This window comes from Penaeus monodon, chromosome 9, assembly GCF_015228065.2.
Source record: "Penaeus monodon isolate SGIC_2016 chromosome 9, NSTDA_Pmon_1, whole genome shotgun sequence".
Lineage (NCBI taxonomy): Eukaryota > Metazoa > Arthropoda > Malacostraca > Decapoda > Penaeidae > Penaeus > Penaeus monodon.
The window spans coordinates 50,873,372-50,895,871 of record NC_051394.1 but is presented as its reverse complement, the minus strand read 5'-3'; the positions used below and the strand labels follow the sequence as shown (position 1 = coordinate 50,895,871).

General features: G+C 35.7%; 3 protein-coding genes across 3 annotated transcripts; 1 reads left to right on the top strand and 2 right to left on the bottom strand.

Moving 5' to 3' along the window:
- Nucleotides 1-858: 858 nt before the first annotated feature.
- LOC119577231 (putative peptidyl-tRNA hydrolase PTRHD1) lies at nt 859-5,930 on the bottom strand. Its single transcript, XM_037924973.1, has 3 exons — nt 5,775-5,930; nt 2,819-3,016; nt 859-1,741 (listed from the first exon to the last, which is right to left on the bottom strand). The coding sequence occupies exons 2-3, from the start codon at nt 3,002-3,004 to the stop codon at nt 1,520-1,522; spliced, it is 408 nt and encodes a 135-aa protein (XP_037780901.1). The 5' UTR covers nt 3,005-3,016; nt 5,775-5,930; the 3' UTR covers nt 859-1,519.
- A 988-nt stretch (nt 5,931-6,918) lies between these two features.
- On the top strand, nt 6,919-14,399 carry LOC119577230 (uroporphyrinogen decarboxylase-like). Its single transcript, XM_037924972.1, has 8 exons — nt 6,919-7,075; nt 8,161-8,269; nt 9,160-9,338; nt 10,037-10,198; nt 11,600-11,761; nt 12,032-12,169; nt 12,423-12,590; nt 12,855-14,399. Exons 1-8 carry the CDS (start codon nt 7,064-7,066, stop codon nt 13,008-13,010), a joined length of 1,086 nt encoding a protein of 361 aa, XP_037780900.1. The 5' UTR covers nt 6,919-7,063; the 3' UTR covers nt 13,011-14,399.
- Nucleotides 14,400-14,473: 74 nt separating this feature from the next.
- LOC119577228 (DNA replication licensing factor mcm2-like) lies at nt 14,474-22,139 on the bottom strand. Its single transcript, XM_037924971.1, has 16 exons — nt 22,057-22,139; nt 20,882-21,117; nt 20,239-20,408; nt 19,954-20,042; nt 19,431-19,825; nt 19,058-19,316; nt 18,720-18,930; nt 18,434-18,592; nt 18,024-18,143; nt 17,691-17,821; nt 17,400-17,564; nt 17,106-17,267; nt 16,191-16,365; nt 15,381-15,556; nt 15,090-15,245; nt 14,474-14,950 (listed from the first exon to the last, which is right to left on the bottom strand). Exons 1-16 carry the CDS (start codon nt 22,060-22,062, stop codon nt 14,840-14,842), a joined length of 2,721 nt encoding a protein of 906 aa, XP_037780899.1. The 5' UTR covers nt 22,063-22,139; the 3' UTR covers nt 14,474-14,839.
- Between the last annotated feature and the right edge of the window lie 361 nt (nt 22,140-22,500).

Below are 22,500 nucleotides of genomic sequence, written 5' to 3'. Positions count from 1 at the left end.
AGGATCAAGGTGTGTATTATGTGGACATCTATACCCTTCCCTATGGCGCTTTACCTTTGTGTGTATATGTTTACCTCGCCTGGTATTTGCCTTGAAATAAAAATAGTTACTGAATGCTTTGGATAATAATAACTACAGTGACAGTGATCTTGGTATTGGAAGTAAAGTAAAGTAAAAAAAAAATATTAATAATAGAATAAAAAAATATACAAATAAATAAAAAATAAATAAATTAATTAACTAAAATAATGATATCCTCTTTAGAAATCATATGCACTTAAAAAAGTTTCAAATAGAAAACACAGTACAAAGAAATGAATATCCAATTCTTCATACCATAAATATGCCAAAATATGAAATGCCATGAGCAAAGTACTTTCAAATGGCACTTACAGCATCAAATGCCATACCCTCAGAAGGATGAAAATACGGCATTTGTCATTTCCAACAACGTGAGCACATTTAAAAGACAAAGGCCCATACCCAGCTTCTCAGGATTAAAACCGTCTGATATATACACCTATACATAAAGTTTATTTTATTCATTAGACTTTAAACGGAGACACTAATGGTAACAAAATGTATATGCCATGACTTCCCATCATGGTGCTCATAATTACACAGGCTAATAGTTCTTGCTGTCATCCCACGGGCCACTTGTGACCATGAGTCTGACCTCCCTGTTTTGGAGACTAACTTGCTATGGAAATGGAAAACATTCCTTACAGTAAAAAAAAAAAATAAATAAATAAATAAAAAATAAAAAGAATTAAAATAAATAAATAAATAACTAAATAACTAAATAAATCTGTAGCACAGTATATACAGAAAAAAATGAGGGTTCATCCAGAGACAATACATGATTGAACTTCTTTATTTAGTATTCATAATATCTATCTATTCAAGCAATGAGGAAAAAAATATAAGACCACAATTCTGTATAGAGCCTTAATTTTGTATATAAAAAAGACCTAAATATATCATATCAGGTTTTGGAAGGAAGGACTTTGGATTAATACTTTCATTTGGCATATAAAAAAGGTAATAGTTGATAATAATAATAGCAATAATAATATTAGTAGTATCAGTAATAGTAATGGCAATTATAATAAAAATAACAATAAAAAAAATTATGATAATATTAATAATAATAATGATGAAGATAACATTCATAAAAATATTGATATAAGTAAAAACATACCCACTAGGAAAGACAAATTAACACTGATAACTTCTCAACGGGGGCACACGGCAATTCAAAACAGCTCTTCGGACAAATACAAGCCTCAGAATATAACGACAAATTCCTTTAGCATTTTTCAGCAAATCTCGAAATAGTACCCAGACTGCACTTGAAGGTCGAGCAAGCCATCTTCAAATCATCAAATTATCTCTAACAGTGAAGACGGTTCACTTAGCTGGAATACGAGAGCCAGAAAACAAGAACGGCAGAGAGGAAATAATTATGAGAAAAAGACTGTAATAATAACAAAATAAAGGAAACAATCACTAGTCTTGATTAATTACTCGAATTTACGCTGGAACTGGCAGGGCTATCCATCTTGAACAATTTCAACCTCTTAAAAAAACGGCTCACTTCGTCTTTAGGGTAAGGCTTGGTCACGAGACAAGTTGGCGTGTCTTCCGGCTGCTCTATCCAGAGTTTGTGGTCGATCACTGCCTCCTGCAGTTTTTCTGATAGATTTCGGATTTTTGTCTCGCTCTCGATCCCCAGGACAACCTGAAATAGCCAGAATGACGGGATTAAAGCTCAGTAAATGACAGCCACAGTGGAGGCAGTCTGAAAAAGTATTAAGAGAGAGAGAGAGACAGAGAGAGACAGAGAGAGAGACAGAGAGAGAGACAGAGAAGAGAGAGAGAGAGAGAGAGAGAGAGAGAGAGAGAGAGAGAGCAGAGAGAGGAGAGAGAGAGAGAGAGAGACAGAACGAGAGAGAGAGAGGGAGAGAGACAACAGAGAGAGAGAGAGAGAGCAGAGAAGAAGGAGAGAGAGAGAGACGAGAGAGAGAGAGAGAGAGAGAGAGAGAGAGAGACGAGGAGAGAGAGAGAGAGGAAGAGAACGAGGGGAGAGAGAGAAGAGAGGAGAGGAGAGAGAGAAGAGAGAGAGAGAGAGAGAGAGAGAGAGAGAGGAGAGAGGACAGGAGGAGAACACACGAGAAGTAGAGAGTATGATAGAGAGGTAAGATAGGAGAAATGAGATAGAGATGATCATGAAGAATAGAGAGATATATGAATAAAGATAAATACAATATAATATGTAATATATAATATATAATATATATATATATATATATATATATATATATATATATATATATAATATATATATATATATTATATATACTATATATATATTAATATTATAATACATATATACATATATAATATAATATTACATATATATAATATATACAATATATATATATATATATAATATATATATATACTATATATATATATATATATATATATATATATATATATATATAAATATATATATATATTTATAATTCTATTACTTCATATTCATATACACATATTTCTAAAAACAATAATACTGATATTACTGTACCATATTTTACGGGTATTTCACACCAACATCAAATACATATAATAATAACAACAAATAAGGTGAGCACACATCAAATAACTCACAGCCTCAATCTACAGATTCTATAAATCACTAGGAATAATTAGGTCCATATCACCCACAGCACCAAAGAGGCATTAGCTTCAATGTTCGGCCGCCTTACGCCACTGAGCCCCTGCGCACACAAATATAAAACAAGGCACTCCTGACCTTGTGCATATTATCCAGATCTGCCAGGTACCGCTGCATGTTTTGGTCCTCCCGGTAGAGATGAGCAACAGCTGTGGATGCGTGGCAGGCCTGGGCAATGACCGCCCCAACAGGCCAGGCTAGATTTGTCATGAGGTCTGACCGCACCACCACATACTGGACCAATCCTAAGGCAGCTCCCGACATGGTCTTCTGTATCTGCGGAAGGAGTAAAGCATGAGTAAGAGCTTACTAAAAAGAAAAACAGAAAAAAAGAGAGGAACAACAACAGAACAGCAGACTCTGCCCCCAAAAGAAGATGAAGAAGAAGAAGAAGAAGAAGAAGAAGAAGAAGAAGAAGAACGAAGAAGAAGAAGAGGAGGAAGAAGTAGTAACTTGCTTTATACTCTCCCTTTCTTTTCTTCTTATGGCTGTGTTGCACTTATCATCAGCAATGTTTATTACATTATGATTTCCATCTCTTTCCTTAAATTACAATCTGTTATCCTGCACAAAATATTTCAAATAAAGCTTAAAATCCTTATACTGTGTATGTATCCAGTAAGCAGAAATTCAAAAGCCATCTCTCTGAAAGAAATGAAAACAAGTAAAAAAAATAAGAATCCAAGATTATCAATTTAAGACAACCTTCACCTGGAATTTATTTCTAATATGAGTGCAGGTGATTTGACACTTGACATGACAGAAAAAGAATGCCCATGACCAGGCAAACGAGACAAACACTTGCCCCTGAAGAGACCATTTATCTGAGAAACATACTAGAACTTGTCTTCCTAGATATCAGAGCCATACTACACAGATACAAAATTATCTAAGGCATTATTTCAAACCACAGTCTAGTGGAAATAATAGCAATTAACTATACCCAACAGACTGAAAGAATGACCACAACTAATGAGAAAAGATTTGAAATATCTAAATTTCATTTGAGAACAAATGAAGTGGAATGATACCAATACCTTACTGAAGGAAATAAACAAGAGTAAATAAACTTAGCAGAACCTGAAATTTTAGAGAAATATGTCCCTTACTAAAAACAACAATGAATAAAAGGCAGAATCCGCAAAGATATGAACAACATAAAATGGAAGAAAGTAAATAAAAAATCGAGAAAATTGTGGTATCTGAAAGAAAACTATAATATTCTTACCAACAACAAGGAGAGTGTGAAGTAAAAAGGAAGAAGCAGCAAAATCCGTCTTTTCTCTACATATATGCAACAAGGGCACCAAAAACTAAAACAAGGATAGGGTCCCTAGAAGAGCAACATGGAACATTATAGAAAATCCTTAGGATATTGCAAATCATCTTGAGACACAATATAGAATTTTCTATAAGTACCCTTCACCTTGAAAAGAAGGTGTTGTTACCAGAAACCTTCTTTAATGAAAGTAATAAAAAAAGGATAATATAATCTGGATCTTATCTTTAAAATCACACAAAATTCCCAGCAGTCCTACTGGAGAACAGAAATAAGCACTTGTCAGTTTGGAGTTCAGTCGATAAAGAGAATATTCTTTCTTCAAATAAATAAAGAAGGGTTTCACCAATGTTCAAGGGAGGTCTTCCATCAATAACAGACCAATGGCCTTGACATTAAGAAATGAGTTGAAATTCAACTCAGGAGATCATTGATCTAGCCAAAGAATGTCCCTTCCATTCAAGCTTCTGAACCACTGTATAAACATTCTACAAAAAATTAAGAATGTGAACAATGTTGGCGCAATGTACCAGTACTTGGATTTTGCACAGATGTTACATAAAGTGGACTACAGCATGCTACATCCATTAGTGAAGGAAATAAGGATAAGCCACATGTTGCCCACATTTTTACACCAAGTAATATAAAGTAGAATTTTTCATTCAATAAACTGAGAATCAGATACTGACCATCTATAAGTTGATCTGGAATGGATCCTCAAAATGGCTCAAGAAAACATGAAATTTAAGAGCAACAATTGAAATGATGAGCTGTCATACCAGCATACCCTGAAAAAGATCATGGAAAATCACCTACAGTCTCCTAAGCAGATTCCTAGGTGGCTCACACACATATATTTAGAACCTGGAATCCCAATCACCTGGAAGTCCCTAGTAGGTTCGAGTTGAATACATTCATCAGCAGTAAACAATTCACATTGTGGTGCATCTACTATAGTTATAACAACTACAAAAAATATTCATCAGGAGACTATTAAAGGTACATGGAAAATTACAGGAAACGACTGAAAGAGATGAATTTGTATTCCTTGCTAAGATAGAAAAGAGATACATAATTACATATATTTCAGTATTACCAAAAGCCACCATTACTAGATGGAAGGACTATTCCCGATTAGTCAAGATCTGTATCGAGTGGTATCCAGAGACTACACAGTAGCTCATAAAATCTATCGAGGTTAAAGAACTTCCAAAACGTTGAACCCCAACTCTTAAACAACTTCCCGAGCATCATTTAAGACTCCTCAAAACATAGTACCGAAGCTTTTCACTTGAGGCAAGACAAGTTTCTGGAACCAATGCCCGACAAGCTTCCCATCCAACATATGCCATCCTTCAGAGAACTTCCGTCAAATTCAGTTGCACACCAGTTCCAGTGAAAGAAGAGAGAATGATGCCGTGGACCCCTATGCTGGTTGTGGCAATTACATCATAAATCCAGAGAAGTCAAGACAAATAAATCTGAAAAAACGTGGTCCTTGCATTTCTCTATAATGAAAACCTGTTATCTGTGCTTTCCACATGCTTACCAATAGAGATACAAATAATATCAATGAAACACAACATAGTACATGAATATACACAATAAAAGAGACATAACGTAATCAAATAAGACTCATTGATTGCAAAACTTAAAAATAAAAGAGTAAATTCTGCATTCCACATATATCGGCTCATAAACAATATCTATTTAATCGACCATTACTTAAATCTAATAAAATACTTCATCCAATACCTATCCTGTTTATTTCCTCTCCTTCACTATCCCTTCGTTCCTATTTCCGCCCCTTTTTTTTATTTCCTTTCCTTTCAATTTTTGTTTGTTTTTTTTCCTCGCCGAAAAGTAAACAAAACTTCGGTCGCTTAAACTCCGGATCTTTGTACTCGGTGGGATTTGCATTTACTGAATACCTTTTAGGTTTTATTGTTTTCTGGTGTGTATTGTATGCATTTTATCTATTATATGGGTTATATTATATCTATTATATCTGTTACATGTATCTAAGTGTTATATTTTGTATCTTATGTTTTCTTGTATATACTGTGGTTAAGAGGCAAGGGTTTTGGGGGATGTTTTTAGCCTTATATGCTGTATTTATCATTGTTACATTTTCTTATATATTTCTGATTGAATCTCTATAAAATAATATACATATATATATACATACATATATATATATATATATATATATATATATATATATATATATATATATATATATATATATGTATATATACATTTATATACTCACACACACATGCAGGCCGTGGAAAACATCAAAGGCTTATTTGTTAAATACCATTTTCTAGTGTAAGATCTTGGCATTTATTAATTTTCATTATTTTATTATAGCTTCCTTAACAAGCTAATAATACAATTTATTATTATTATTATTATTATTATTATTATTATTATTATTATTATTATTATTATTATTTTATTATTATTATTATTATTATTATTATTATTATTATTATTATTATTATTATCATTATTATTACTATTCTCAAGTGTGACAGTGTTCGAAATTCTTTCAGGTGACTTTCTTGTTATATTTCTGAGTTATATAATTTCTCTGCAATTATTCTTAGCTTTTTATATGCTTGTATTATTTATTTATACATTTTATAGAGTATACATCAATGTAATGCACGAGACAAATCATTACATGTAAAATAACCGGCCGAAGTTTTAGTCAAAAACCCGAACAAAGCCGCAACAACACAGATTCCCAATAGACTTTAGTCTTTATTTTTATTTATGTCAGCATGTAAAATTACAGCCAATATTCCACACATTAAGATAGATATATAACGCTGGATGCAATAAATCACACGCGATTAATTAATTTTCGTCCCAAAAGCATAACAATAAAAATCGGTAAAATTGTGTTCATCGGCAACTCGACCGGCCTGCCAGCTGATCTGTCTTTACCTGAAATTTTGGATTAATTAATGAATTAACGCTCCTCACCTGTCTGCCTTCCCCTCCTCCCTGCTTTGCGAGCGAAATAGACGAACACCATGCCCCAGGAAGTGAGTATAAGGGAAGGGGAAGAGGGAACAGATGGGAAATAGGGAGAAAACACGTGTTACATCACCACAGCTTGTGTTATTTCGATTTCTTGGTCATTGTTATTTGCAAAAAAATTTTCCCCCTTTTTGTTATTATTATTTCTCTCTCTCTCTCTCTCTTTCTCTCTCTGGTTCTTCTCTTTTGATGAAGTCAGAATCAATATCAGGATTTGATTATATTCGTTGGAATGTCTCTCTTGATTTCTCTCTTGTGAATATATATACATACATATATATATTTTTTTTATGTTTTATTTTTATTTTTTTCTGTTATTGTTCTTCTCCCTATTATGATTTGCTGTAAATCAAATGTAGTTATCAAATGATACTGATTAATATTAGGGAGACACCGAAAAGGGCTTTTGAAGCAGATTTTTTTTTTTTTTTCTCGTAATAACATATCCTTTTTTGATCCGTATGCACTCAAAACCCATCACGATTTGCGATAAAGGGTTTAGTCTTAAAACTTTTCTTAAGTTATGACGTTGGTCTCTTTTTGCCTTCAGCGTTCGGGTAACGCAGTCAAACTTCTGCCATGTCTGTTCTGTCAAAATTAGGCTTAGATGAGTTCCCACATCAACGATAAATCACCAGAGAGGTTACACGAGTTCTGTCTTTCCAGAATTTATGTGGGAAGGATTATTGGCTGTTAATAAGATTCCGTTAATTATTTTGAGTGGTAGATGGGAGAGTTTCTTTCATTCGCCATTGCTAACATTTATTTCATTATTCATTATGATTTAAATTTCTCATTTGCATGCAATAACGTGCAGTAAATCGATCAACGTACTTTGGTCTGTATTTTGAACACTATTTTTTTCATATTCAGAGATAAAAGTCAAGCTTTTTAAAAATTAATTCTTAACATAAGTTCTTTTAGATAGTTAATTTTGTTAATACTTTATATTTACTGTTGAAATAGAAGACCAATATGATAGATATTCCTAATTTTTATTTCCCTTACTGTAGTGATTTGCTTTTCTGGGTTATAACAGATTGTGCTAATATACCTGAAGACACCCTAGTATACTCTTGATCCATTTCAGAATGAATTCCCAGCCATGAAAAACGACAGGCTGTTAAAAGCTGCCTGGGGACAAGAGGTCGACGTTGTCCCTGTGTGGGCGATGAGGCAAGCTGGACGATACCTCCCTGGTATGTGTGTTTCTCTCTCTCTCTCTCTCTCTCTCTCTCTCTCTCTCTCTCTCTCTCTTCTCTCTCTGTCTCTCTCTCTCTTCTCCTCTCTCTTTTCTCTCTCTTTTTCTCTCTCTTTCTTTTTCTCTTCTCTTTTTCCCTTCTCTTTTTCTCTCTCTCTTTTTCTCTCTCTCTTTTTCTCTCCTCTCCTTCTCTTCTCTCTTCTCTCTTCTCTCTCTCTCCTTTCTCTCTTTTTCTTCTCTCTTTCTCTCCTCTCTCTTTCTTTCTCTCTCTCTTCTTTCTCTCTCTCTCTTTCTCTCTCTTTCTTTCTCTCTCTTTCTTTTCTCTCTCTTCTTATTTCTCTCTCTTCTTGTTTCTCTCTCTTCTTGTTTCTCTCTCTTCTTCTTTCTCTCTCTTCTTCTTTCTCTCTCTTCTCTTTCTCTCTCTTCTCTTTCTCTCTCTTCTCTTTCTCTCTCTTCTCTTTCTCTCTCTTCTCTTTCTCTCTCTTCTCTTTCTCTCTCTTCTCTTTCTCTCTCTTCTCTTTCTCTCTCTTTCTTCTCTCTCTCTCTCTCTCTCTCTCTCTCTCTCTCTCTCTCTCTCTCTCTCTCTCTCTCTCTCTCTCTCTCTCCTTCCATTTTTCTCCTCTCTCCCATCTCCTTTCTTGTCTCTCCCCTTGCTCTCCCTCTTCCTCTATATCCATCTATATCTGTCTATATTATCTATCTTTCTCTTTCTGACATTCACGATTATAGACTGAATTGCAAGATGATTTATTGAAGTTTGATTTTCAGAAAAAGAGATATGGAATTTCTGATTTGTTGAACCCCTTTTAATTTCTTCTAATGTCTCGGTATGACTCGATGTTTTTTATTTAGTATTTTCCCCCATACTATTGTACGTGATCTCTGCAGAGTTTCGGGAGGAGCGCGCAAAATGTGATTTCTTCACCATGTGCCAAACCCCAGCCCTGTCCTGCAAGGTGACCCTACAGCCCTTGGATAGGTTCCCCTTGGACGCCGCTATTATATTCTCTGATATTCTGGTGATTCCCCAAGCGCTTGGAATGGTGGTTGAGATGAGAACTGGAGAGGTGAGGTGCCTAGTCTGAGTGTGAATTATTTTGTTGTTTTTCTTTCTGTCATCTTGTATTGTCTTGTTTGATGAAGAGGAATTATAGGAGTAAGTATGTTTACTCATTTCAAATAATGTGTAAAATATTGCTGTTCTGTGTTCTGAAGGTATCATTTGCTTGTATTTATTCAGGTAGATTTATCTATGTAGAATGAATAACTCATGTTTTTCATTAACTTTGAAAAGGTAGATTTCTGGCTTAACATCCTCTGTGTCTCTTAACAAGCTATTCCAGTTGTTTGTGATTCTTAGGCTGAAATAAAGAGAAAGAAAAGGAAAAGAAAAAAGAAATTCTTGGAAAAGATACTGGTTTGGCCAATTTTTGTTCATGCAGTATTTGCTGATTTTCACCATATGAATTAACTGTATCATGTAATGTAAATATTGCCTGAAGAAAACAAAAAGCTAGTAATGAATAGTAAAACACTCTTCCATGCAGATACTACGGCAGAAAAAACCCACATTGCAAAAACTGGATTTATTGAAAATGAGACTACAGTTTCGAAATTCACCAGTTTTTCCATTGTGGGTTTTCTACCATAGCTAGTAATCATAATTGTATATAATTTGTATTTTTATGAGTGTTTGTCAGTTTGTCCTGATAGACTTAACAGATTTACGTCATACAATCCTCATATCTTTCTTCCTTTCTCAAAGGGCCCAGTCTTCCCTGCCCCTCTACGTGAGCCAGAGGACCTGGCCAAGCTTGGGTCTCCTGCTGATGTCTGCTCGAAGCTCCAGTATGTGTTTGATGCTCTCACCCTCACTAGGAAAGAGTTGAAGGGGAGAGCTCCTCTCATCGGCTTTAGTGGAGCACCAGTAAGCTTTTTTTATTATTTTTGTTATTGTTTTTTTGTTTTCTTGGGGTGTATGGTCTGTCATTTTCCTGTGTAAATGATAGTCAAGGTGCATTTACTTCCTTACTGATATCAAATTCTGAACCCAGATAGTCTTGCATATGAAAAGAAAGTCAGTGGTAATGTTAGTACAGCTGGAGTGGTATTCACAAAAGGTCTTTGACTGTTCTTTATGATTCTGTCTATGATTTATGTTGTTACCACATCTTAAAGTTAATGCTGGTAATAGAACAAACATTTATATCATTATAGATGATTGATTGCAGTCACATGTTAAACCACTTAGTGTAATAAATCTTACTTTTATAATGACAATAATATTGCACATTTTATACATTTAACTGTTATTTTGGCAACAAAAGGTTTGTTGTCATTGCATCATCTGTGAAGGCATATTTACAGAAAAGTTCTGTAAATATGTAGGAAACAAATCAATTAATGGTTGACAATAAATCAGAATGGGCCTCCAAAGTCTGTTTGTCATTACTGATGTGAGTATCTGTATCTGTCTTTGACTTGGTAAATTTGACTGCCACAAAAATGTCTTTGACAGGCAGTTTTTGTCTATGACTTAGCAAAAATTTTAGGATGGGTGTGGAAGTGTCTTACATGTAGAAGAACTGTCATTAAAACTACAATGCAAATTTACACAAATTTGAAGAAAATTCTGCATCAAATATTCTAGGAAAAACTTGGAACCCCTTTTGATTTTTTGTCAACTGTTAATTGAATCATTTCCTACATATTACTAATATTTTCCCTTCACATGTGTGAGGACTGCCTTTAATTTTGTCCTTGTGCATAAAGACGGTCTTTAATTTGTCCTTATGCAACTTTTCCTCTGTTGGATATTATTCTGCTTTGGAAATAAAAAAAATAAAAAAGGTTTGAGGCCTCTTTTGATAAATTGTCAAATGTTAATTGAGGCATCTCCTACCTTTTTATTAGTATGTTTTATTAAAAGATACAAATAACAGCGCCCATCTTCACAACTGATGCAATGGCAATAAATGTTGGCATGCCACATCACATTTAGATATTCTGAATGTGTAATATTATTGTTATGATATAAACAAGTGTTATTGTCATATTTTCCTTACCATGTTATTACAATATATTATCAAAATAAGGTCTGAAGATATAAATGTTTCTTCCATAGTAGCAGTCATAGACCTTTCGTGAAAACCACCCTTGGTCTCCTCATAGTTATGTTTTTTAGTTGTCCCTTTAACCAAAACAATTGAGGTATGATAGGTTGTTGTAACTATCAGAAATTTCTTTTCAATCTTATTTATCCTTGACCATATCCTCTTTCAATTGTTTTCCTAGAAAACTAAGATATTCATGATACATCTTATTCCAGTGGACCATAATGGCCTACATGATTGAGGGCAAGGGCTCAAAGACCATGAGTCTTGCTAAAGGCTGGCTCTACAAGTACCCGGAAGCGAGCCATAAACTCTTGAAAATAATCACAGATGCAACTGTGAACTATCTTGTTGGCCAAGTGAAGGCAGGCGCTCAGGTGAGGAAGGACTGTTTTTTCTTCTATATATAATATCCTTATTTGTTTCTGGAGCTTTTTTGAATATACCAACCCCTCTTTATTATTTTCAAAGGACATCCAGTCTAGTTTTAATTTAGTTCTGTGATTGAGAATTATAAAATGAAAGTGTCCTGCAAAACCTATAGTACAAGACTGGGCTTAACTTTCATTAGTAATTGATTACTTTACACAGTAGTGAAACAACACCCTTAGCCATACATGGATGGTCACTTTTTGATTGGATTACAGTGTCTCCAAGTGTTTGAATCGCATGCTGAACACTTGGGCCCAGAGCTCTTCCGAAAGTTTGCTCTGCCGTACCTTGAGCAGATCTGCAATGAGGTGAAAGAGAGGGTTGCAAAGGCAGGGCTCAAGGATATCCCCATGGTATGTTGTGTTACAGGTTCTTGTTAAGATGTTGATTTTCTTTTTCACAAATATTTGACATTAGTTCATGATTGATAGTTTATAGTTTATGTGTCTGGTAACTACAGAATCTATGTTTTGTGTGATATTATTATTGTGTTTAAAGTGTATTTACCTTTTAGAACTTTTTACAGTGAATGAAACATTCACTTTCACACTTATTTTTGTATATGTGTGAGATGCAGGCAATTAATAAGTGTTCTTTTCTTTATAGATTGTTTTCCCCAAAGGTGGCCATTTTGCCCTGAAAGAACTTGCAGCTCTAAAGTATGAAGTAATTGGCATTGACTGGACTGTAGACCCGGCTTTAGCTCGGGAGATTGTCGGTCCAAATAAGACTTTACAAGGAAACTTAGATCCTTGTGCTTTGTATGCTGACAAGGTAAGTCAAATTGTTCTTTTTTTGATCATTAATATTTTTTTGTTATAGGTAATAAGTCCAGATCATCTCTGTCATTGTCACTGTAATTATCAACTAACAATTAAGTAACAATTAAAGTGTTAAAGTTTTATATATTTTAATATTTCTACATGCCATGAAATTCCTCTTGCTTTTACATGAAGGAGCTAAATTGTCATTGGTTCTTATAATTATCTGCCTATCTGTTTGGTTTCTTGCATTTATGTGTAAATTACTTCCTTACAGAAATTCATCGATAATGCTGTAAAGGAGATGATTGAGAAATTTGGTAGAAACCGCTACATTGCCAACCTTGGGCATGGCATGTATCCAGACATGGATCCAGAGCATCTTGCAGCATTTGTCAATGCTGTCCATAAATATTCCAAGAAAGGCAATTAAATTGCATATTAATTCAGAGGAACTGTGATAAATTTGATTATATTTGGACCAATGGTTGTAAATATTCAGAGATTTAGGCTAATGTGATAAGTAAAAATTTGAAAAGATATCACAGGAATCTATGATCAGTCTCACATTGACCATGGCGATCTACTTCTCAATACTGATGTATTTTGGTTTTTCTTTTCTTCCATTCAAAATATGCACAAATGCACTGATTTCCCTTTTTTTGTTCTGTGACAAATGCATGTAACAAGACCTGTCTAACTAAATTTAATTTAAATGATATTCAGCTTATATCTACTTAAAACCTTTTTAGCAACTCACAAAGGATGTTTTGCCTCAGTAAAAGAGTACAGTTCTAGCACAAGTCATTCAACCTATATTATATAGCTGCTGATGCATTTATTCAAGTAGCCTACATAGAATCTTGAATCTTTTTAGATAACTAAAGTCAAAGGTGTATAGTGCATTTGATAGAAATAACTTCTTGATCAGTGCAATATTTCAGCTAATGTATTGTGTTAAGACTGATTGTAGCCAACAGTTTTTCGTAGGGAAAGTATACATTAAAGCTTACTATTTTTTATTAAAGATTTGTTTCTGCCGTCGACATCCTGTTAAAAATGCCATCTTCCAAAGGCTATAAAAGACAAAAAAAAAAAAAAATTAATGTATGCTTGAATTCTGCCTGTTTTTAAATTAGGAATAAACTCATAATGGAGAACAAAATATTTTGGTTACAAAGGGAAAGGGCATTAGTCTTTATCATACAGTAGTGAGGATTATAGTGAACTATCAATGCCTTAGTTGTCTCTGCCTCATTATCAAGCCTTTTAACTGACGAGCCCAGCCATCAGTCACTAGGGTATCGACACCAATCAATGAATGGTGCTCTTTTAATTTTTGCACTAGTGGATTTCATGTTCCATTTTGACTTAAATAATGTCCATTTGAAGTGCTTATCTTGAAGATTTGTTGGCCTTTGAATATGTAATTGTTATTTTGAAAACATGTTACTAGAGAGAGTTATTTTCGTGGTATCACTGCAAAACCAGAAAAGTTATATATCTGCAGTAGTTTGTAATCTTTTCAAGTTAGATATTTGTCTTCCAGATAAGTGTGTATTTGATATATGTACATTTGGTTTGTCAGTATTATGTTATTTATTTAAGAATGTTCTTGTAGGTATAGTGTACTTATTCCAGTTACTTATTCCTATTGACTTCCAAAATGTATTAATAGACTACCAAGTGCATTTCACTTCAGCACAAGTGTGTCCAGCATCTACCATTTGCCTGCTATTGTGTACAAAAATCTAAGGTAAAATATGTATACTCATACAATCTGGAGACCAAACCATTTTGAAAATAAAAATTGAAACCTTTATTTTGTTGTGTGCATCTCGATTCATATATGTAATTTTGTTACTGTGTTACTCGGGGTTAAGTCAAACATGAAAAATAATATAGATTTTAATTAAAAAAAAACACAAATTTTTTAAGGCACAGAGAAGATCATTAATTGTCCGTTTTGTAACTAAAAAATTTATTTTTTTTTCCTACCTAGAACACTTTAAACAGACTTACAACATTACAACATACTTTTGAAATACTTATAACAGCACTTAAAAAATAAAATTGTGGAATGCTCATCACATTTTCTGTTATTCTGAGCCATCTTCTCTTAGTTAAGACATTTTCTTTCTTTAATATTCTTTTGTACTCCTTTTAGACTTCAGACTTCCTTTGGCTTGGACCATCACTGGGCATCTGACACATTCTCAGCTTCAGCACTATATACATAATATAATAATACATTGGGGCATGTTAGAATGCTTGGACAATGAGCTTCCTCTTGCCGTCATGCGAGAAGTTGTTGGCTTTGAAGATGTCACTTTCAAAGAATGGCTGTAGGTTGGTGATGTTGATCTGGCGTGCCTGGAAGGATAAAAAAAAATAAATAAAACATTCTTTATTGAATCTTGCATGTTTTGCAATTCTAAATTGTATTGTTATTTAACAAATCAAAGAACAGACCAAAGAACTGGAATATATTTTTAAATAAAGCAATGCTTACCCGATCCAGAAGATCCTTCTCTGATACTTGAACAACATCGTGGTCAGGTCCATAGCGAGAGCGCATGTATGTGGTTTGCTCGTGCACCAGCTGTCGCAGCAAGAAGAACAAGAGTTCGTTGTTGTCTCGCTTGAAGGCCAAATACCGTGAAAAGTTCTGGAAAGAAAAAAAGATGGTTATATTTTGGTCTGCTAACTCTAAATACAGATTTCATCTTGTTCTCTATGAATTAAACACAATTTTTAACCTTCATTCTGAATATAAAACTTTGGGAACTGAAATTAGTTGTACCTTCTTCATGGTCCTCATAACTGAGAACTTCTGTGTGTCGATGAATGATTCAAGCATCACACGGATAGCCATATTCACATCATCTTCATGGACATATTCACGAAGATGCATTCTGGCATGAGCCTCAGCCATTCTGATCATGCTCTCAATATGACGTACTGTGATGGGGATACTTCCTGAAGAATAAATGAATACAATTTAGTTTTGATCTACAATGTAATAGGGCATTTCATTTTTGTCAACTCAATAGAATTAGGAACAGACAAAGAATCTGTGCTAACCAATACCCTAAACATTAACTTGAAACTGAGAATGGCAATGCTGCCACATACATGAAAACTCATGGTGTTTTTCCTCCACTAGATCTGGACTTTTATATATAAGTACTTTTCCAACTAAACATTCCTGTCTTCCTTTTTACAATCTATTTCATTCAATTATACATAGCCAGAAGTACCACAGTGAAATTTGTAAGAGCTTGTGAGACACGATTCCTGGTCAAAAACTTACAGATCATTCTGGAGCCAACCAAAGCACCTGTGAAAGTTTAACACATACGATACCATGTTTTGGTTCCATTTAAAATATGTAAAATGGTACCAAAACATTGCTCTGCTCACAGATATTCAATGTCTCCAAAATGCTTTCCATATTGATATTGTGTTAATACCTTGAACACCTACATCAAAAGAAACAAGTTATCTGCTACATTCACCTTTCATATCTTTTAACTCCAAACTCACAGAAACTTTAGTATGACCTTCCACTTCAATATCTCTATAGAAATAAAAAAAGGAATGAAAGGTGTACCTGTGGCCATTGACTCTCTTCTCAACTCTGAGTACATCTTGGCTACTTTGTCCTGGTCCATCTGGTGGAGCTTGGGACGGACCTTCTCTCGGCCATAGATGATGTATTTCTTGAGGAGGTCCTGTGGGATCTTCTCAACTCCAGCCAGGTTTGATCCACCTCCAGCTGGCCCATCCTGGAAAAACCCATTCCGCTTGTGTAAATTTTTATGGCATGGCATAATTAACTTTTTGGAATTATGTATTACTTATTTCTTGCCAATTGCTGCTTGGGTCAGTATGTAAATAAATTAAGTGTCCACTCTGATTTTAGTTTATTCTTCCTTGTAACACAAACTCTACAAGAATTTTGTCACCTGGAGTCAACTAATAGTCCTATTTCTCACTTGGTTTAATTTTTCCTTGATTTTCAGAAAGATTTTTAAAATTCTTTATTACTATAAATATCTGAGGGACATTTTGGTAATCAAATGCTAATATTAATGTAGCATTATTGATATTAACAGCATTAGCAATAAACATTTCATGCCTCCTAATTGACTGAATGCTTGTGGATGCTTGTGGAGCCATATCTGTGTTAACAAATATCACAAAACCGAACTAGTGGACAATTCATGCACCCAGCTTCAGTAGGTAATAATGAAAAAAAAAAAAAGAAGAGAGAGAGAGAGAGAGATTTAAGTAGTTTCTTCAACAGTAATAGCCTTGTATCCACAAAAAACTACTACTACTATTACTAATACTACTAAAATTAATAATAATAAAAATAAATATAGATGCATGTGTAAGTTTACTTATTTTCCTGTATAAGAGGAACTTAATTATAACAGTTTTTAAATATATATAACAAAGTCATTAATTCAATACTGTGCAATATTACAGAAATGTATGCAATATAAAGAAAGGGAGCTCCTACCATAACTAGGGAAGTGACATCGGTGTCGGTAGAGCCGGGGTGGTGTCGGATGTGAGAGCCAACAACAAAACGAGCCAGGTGCTCATCTTGTACTGGGTCAACGGTGTCTCGCACAACGCACAGAACATCAAAACGAGAGAGAATGGGCTCCGACAGATCAACCTGCATTCATCAAAAAGAGAAATCATAAAAAAAATTTGTATCAACTTAACAAAACCTTAAATTAAAGGAAGACCCTCAAATTAGTAACATATTTCAAATAAGAGAAAAGAAAATGAGGAGGGAGATTCTTACATTTTCAGCAAAGGTCATGGATGGATCGTATCTGCCTCCGATAGGGTTAGCAGCGGCAAGGACAGCACAGCGAGCCTGAAGCGATGTCACAATACCAGCCTTGGAGATAGAAATACTCTGCTGTTCCATGGCTTCGTGGATACTTGTTCTGTCTGCATCGTTCATCTGTAGAATAAAAAAAATGTTGAATATCCAAGATGAAAATCCAAATAAACAAATAACTATAATCATAAAGAATTTTTTCTTCTTCTTCATAACCAACAAGAAGCTGCCATGCCTATGATAACACACCTTGTCGAACTCATCAATCAGGCACATCCCCTTATCAGCCAAGACAAGGGCACCAGCCTCTAGGGTCCACTCTCGTGTAACTGGGGAGCGCTGCACGTAGGCCGTCAAACCAACAGCGCTAGCACCTTGGCCTATGTAAGTTTGTAAAAACTTGAGTCAACTGTTCACCTCATACAAGGCCATATTATTGTCATCACAGTGCAATGCAATAAACAATAAGTATGTAAAGCTCTTGCTTTTGAAATTTTCTAAACAAGAAAGAAAAATCAAAAGACGTATATCAAAGGTACTCAACAGTTTTTCATTACTCCAGTCTGTCAAAAGAAAAAGTACCTGTAGTGAAGACAGCACGTGGAGCAATCTTTTCTGTATACTTGAGGAACTGAGACTTAGCTGTACCAGGATCGCCACAAACCAGGACATTGATGTCACCACGGACCTTGTGTTTTTGGCCTGTAAATGTGCAAGAATAATTTCAGATACATCAGTGCAGCTATATATATGTAATATGTAATATATAATATACAATATACAATATACAATATATATATATATATACAATATATATATATATATATATATATATATATATATATATATATATATATATATATTCAAAATGCATGAAATAGCAGAGGCAAAATAAAAAGTAACTCATTAAAATCCTATCCATAAAGAAATAATATCTTTATATATAATCATAATCATAAATTAACTTACTAAAATCAACAAATTAAACCAACCTGGGTTCTTGGTCTCGCCACCAAAGAGGGAAAGTGCAAGGGCCCTCTTGATGTCCTCGTGGCCATAGATAGAGGGAGCGATTGATGCCACAATTCTCTCGGCAATGCGTTCATCTTTGCTCAGGGATACAATGGCCTTGATATCTTCATCAGTGAGAGCTGCAGATAAGATTCAAAATAGGAATTTAATTACTAGGTTGCATTTTTTATTTGCAGTTTTTGCTGGAAACTAATAGTGATTATTACATCATTATATCATTTCCAAATAGAAATTCTGATGACTGACCTTTGATAGCATTTGCATTGTCCTTCTTAGCAATGTGATTTGCCATAATAACAGTAGCGAACACAGGGAAGCCTTGGTTTGTGTTGAGGGAGCCATCATAATTATTTGTGTACACACCGGTCACCTCGGTTTCATCTCCAGGCTTGCACGAATCGCACAAATCACCAAGAAGGATGACGTCTTTGGAACGTGGCAAGCGGCCGGCAGCAACCTTGGAGAAAGTTTGTTTTTAATCATTTTCTAATGTAAAAAGTTAGTTTTACAGATACTTATGATAATGGACACTTTAAAGAAACACTGTAAAATGTTTTAAACAGGAGAGTGTCTGTTGAGTTTACCTTGCCAGGAGATTCTTGGAGGGTGATTCTCTGGTAGTTCTGGTATACAGTTTCTTCCATGTTGATGGAGAATGGTCCTCTGCTCTGGCACTCAGGACAGGATCCTGGCTTTACCTCTGAATTCTGAGACTGGACAAATGGGCCAAGGACATAGGAACATTTGTTGCAGTCATACTTGACAATAGATAACTGAGGAAGGATACCAGTGGTTGAGGTAACCACTCCAGAAGTGCGAATGAGCTGGTTCAGGTGAAGTTGTCTGAAATGAACATCTCCTATTAGATATTGCAGACAACGAGTATCTTAAATGCATGTATGCTTTATATATAAATATGCTAATCTCTTGAAAGACAGAACAGGTTGTAAACAATACCTAAGTGACCGAAGCTCTTCAATAAGAGGAAGGTCTGTGATTCTGACGTGGATCTCGCGCGTGATTCTCTCGTACTGTGGGAACATGGAGAGTGTGACGTCCTTGGCAGCCGAGTCCATGATCTCTAACATCTCAGTAGGAGCCTCAGGAAGGAAGTATGCAAGAACCTGTTCCTCTGAGACAATGATGTTGTAATCCACCTCAAAGGAAGACTTGTTCTCCTCGCACATCTGACGGATCTTGTCCTTGAAGAGGTTGTTGCCCTTGTCGTTGACATAGGTTCTCAGGAAGTTCTTGAATCTGTTGTAAATTTCAGTTCTGGGGCCAAGCATGGACACCCATTCCCTCACACTGTGGCCTTTCATGTCCTCCAAATTCTCAATGGACTCAATCATCTGCAATAACATAATACGATCTTTAATATATTCAAAGGTCAAAAGTTTTATCCTCAAGTGACACAATATAAGCATTTTGTATCCTCTTTGTAGTTTACATCACCAAACATGAAACCCTGTCTAACCACCTCCTCATCCTCTGCAACATCTCCTTCTGCAGCTCTCTCTGCCATGCGCCGTTTTCTAGCTGGTCTGTCTTCCTCGTCATCACTCTCATCTGATCAAATGCATTTCCTCAATGAGCTGAATGCTTAATACAGTATAATTCATGCAACTTGCAAGGGTACACAAGAAATCCCTTTCACTGAGAGATATATAACAAGTGACAGTAGAGAAAAAGGTTTCTTTTCAGTCCCTATCAAAAGCTAAAAACATCTCAACCAAACAAACGATATATAATCGACTCGACTTACCATAGAGAAGACCTCTCCTCATGCGCCCTGTAATTAGTCCCTCATCCCGATCGCGCTTTCTCATTGCCCCTTCTGCTGCTGCGCGGTCGCCTTCGCTCATCATTGAGTATTCAGAGTCATCGAGGTTGTCCTGGTCGTAGACATCTAGCTCAGGAATGTGTCGGTAGTCGCTGAAATTGCCGTTTACAATTAGTGCCTGATGATCCAAGCAAGGAAGAGGAATGCAATACCTGAATCCGAACTATTATCATTTGGTTCTTCATAATCACAAAACATCCAGGTTCCTTCTTTAAACTAAATTATAGATAAAAGAACACATGCATCATTTACCTCTCATAGGTAAATGATACTGATATACACCACAGAGTTCTTTGAAAAGTTTTGCCATGACAAACAAGGCACAGAAAAAACAAAACACACACACACACTCACACACACAGACACAGACACACACACACACACAACAGACACACACACACACACACAGACACACAGACACAGACACACTCACACACAGACACAGACACAGACACACACACACACACACAGACACACACACACAGACACAGACACAGACACAGACACACACACACACGCACACACAAAATTCATTTCTCACCGAACCGAACAACGTGCGACTCACTTCTCCATGTTATCCCCGAAGAGCTCCTCGCCGTCCTCCTCCTCGACCGGCACGTCGTTGCCCATGAGGTCACTCTCGTCCTCGAAGGCAGGGAGGTCGCGGCCGGGGGAGGAGGTCACGGGGTCGACGTTGGAGCCCCTCGACGACCTCCTCCTCCGGCGGCCCGACACGCTGGAGCGGCTCGGGGTGGTGGGCTCCGGGGAGCTCATGACGGCGGAGGGAGAGGTGGGCTGGTCCTGTTGGGGGGGGGGGGGGGGGGGGGTGACTATACACGGCGATACGTTTCATTAAATAATAATAATACATAAATAATAAAAATAGAATAGAATAATACCTAATCTTGTATCTTACATTTAAAAAAAAAAAAAAATATTAGTTAAATAAATAAATAGAAAACAAATTACAAAAAACACAAACTCATACCTTACATTTAAAAAAAAATTAAACACATAAAAAACAAAATAGAAAAACACTGAAACTCGCATCTTACACTTAAAAAATAATAAATAAATAAATAAAAACCAAAAAAGCAAAACACAAACTCCATCTCAAACCAAAATACATCAACCGCCTAATCTAATACTTAATAAATCAAAAAAAACCTTAATCATTTCGCTGCAAAATAAGACGATCTTCTCATAAATCTAATCATTATCATAATTTGCATAATAACACTTTCCTCTAATTCAGAAATAGAATTGATTTTTTTTTTTTTTTTAAGGAAGCTCGGGTGAAAAAAAAGGAGTCGTTACGGAGCAAAAATCTCTTCACAAAACTAATAATAATAATAATAATAATAATATTTATTGTTTGGGGACTCGACTTCTCCCAGGGATGTAGGCCTATTTGACTCCGTATTAGTGTATTTCGAGGCTTTGGAGGGGAAAGAGAGAGAGAGAGGGAAGGAAAAACGTTCGAGGATGTGGAATGATAAAGAGTAAAACATAATAAAGAGTAAAACAGAGAGAAAAGGAGGAGAGGGAAGTGATCCTTGGCGAGGTCGACGCGAGACCGCCATCCCCTCGCCTTCTCTCCCTCTTCTCGGCGCCAAACCAGTCATCTCGGTCTCTCTCTCCCCGCAGAGAGCGGCCGCCGCCCCTTCTCGTTCTCCCAGACGCGGAATATCCTTCGCGTCGGCCCGAAAATCCCTCGAAAAAAGGAGAAGTTTCACTCACCGACATGTTGGTGTGCGCGAGGCGGCTCTTCTGGCGGGGTTTGCGCGGGAACTTTGGGGCGGGGGTTCTGGTGCGTCTTATTGGTCTCTTTTTGCTGGTCGAATTTGAGCATTTATGGTGTTGTGGAAGGGTTCTATGAAGTCGGTTATCTCTTTGTATTGTTTTGGTTGGGGTTTTGTTTTGTTTTGGGGTTTTTTGAGGTAGTTTGTAAAAGGGGGAATGATAAGACAATTTGGCAACTCTACCTATACTCTCGTCCCCAGCTTATCTCGAGCGAACAATGAACCAGACTAAATAACTCTTATATCAACCCACAAAGACACTCTATCCAGACTACCACAATATCCAAACTGAATATACCTCACCAAAGCGTAATCACCACCGAATGATACACGTAATCAGATATCTTTTACATCTACAGCCTCTGTTATGATGCCGTTCCCG

Bases quoted from the DNA above. Each gene is read 5' to 3' on its own strand.
- LOC119577231 (XM_037924973.1), bottom strand. From the start codon at position 3,004: ATGTCGGGAGCTGCCTTAGGATTGGTCCAGTATGTGGTGGTGCGGTCA. The intron at 1,742-2,818 runs GTCAGGAGTGCC...TGGCTATTTCAG, and splicing joins ATCTGGATAATATGCACAAG to GTTGTCCTGGGGATCGAGAG.
- LOC119577230 (XM_037924972.1), top strand. The intron at 11,762-12,031 runs GTGAGGAAGGAC...ATTGGATTACAG, and splicing joins AAGTGAAGGCAGGCGCTCAG to TGTCTCCAAGTGTTTGAATC. The intron at 12,170-12,422 runs GTATGTTGTGTT...TTTTCTTTATAG, and splicing joins GGCTCAAGGATATCCCCATG to ATTGTTTTCCCCAAAGGTGG.
- LOC119577228 (XM_037924971.1), bottom strand. The intron at 19,826-19,953 runs GTGGTTAGACAG...ATGTTATTGCAG, and splicing joins ATGTTGCAGAGGATGAGGAG to ATGATTGAGTCCATTGAGAA. The intron at 15,246-15,380 runs GTACAACTAATT...TTTTCTTTCCAG, and splicing joins TTATGAGGACCATGAAGAAG to AACTTTTCACGGTATTTGGC.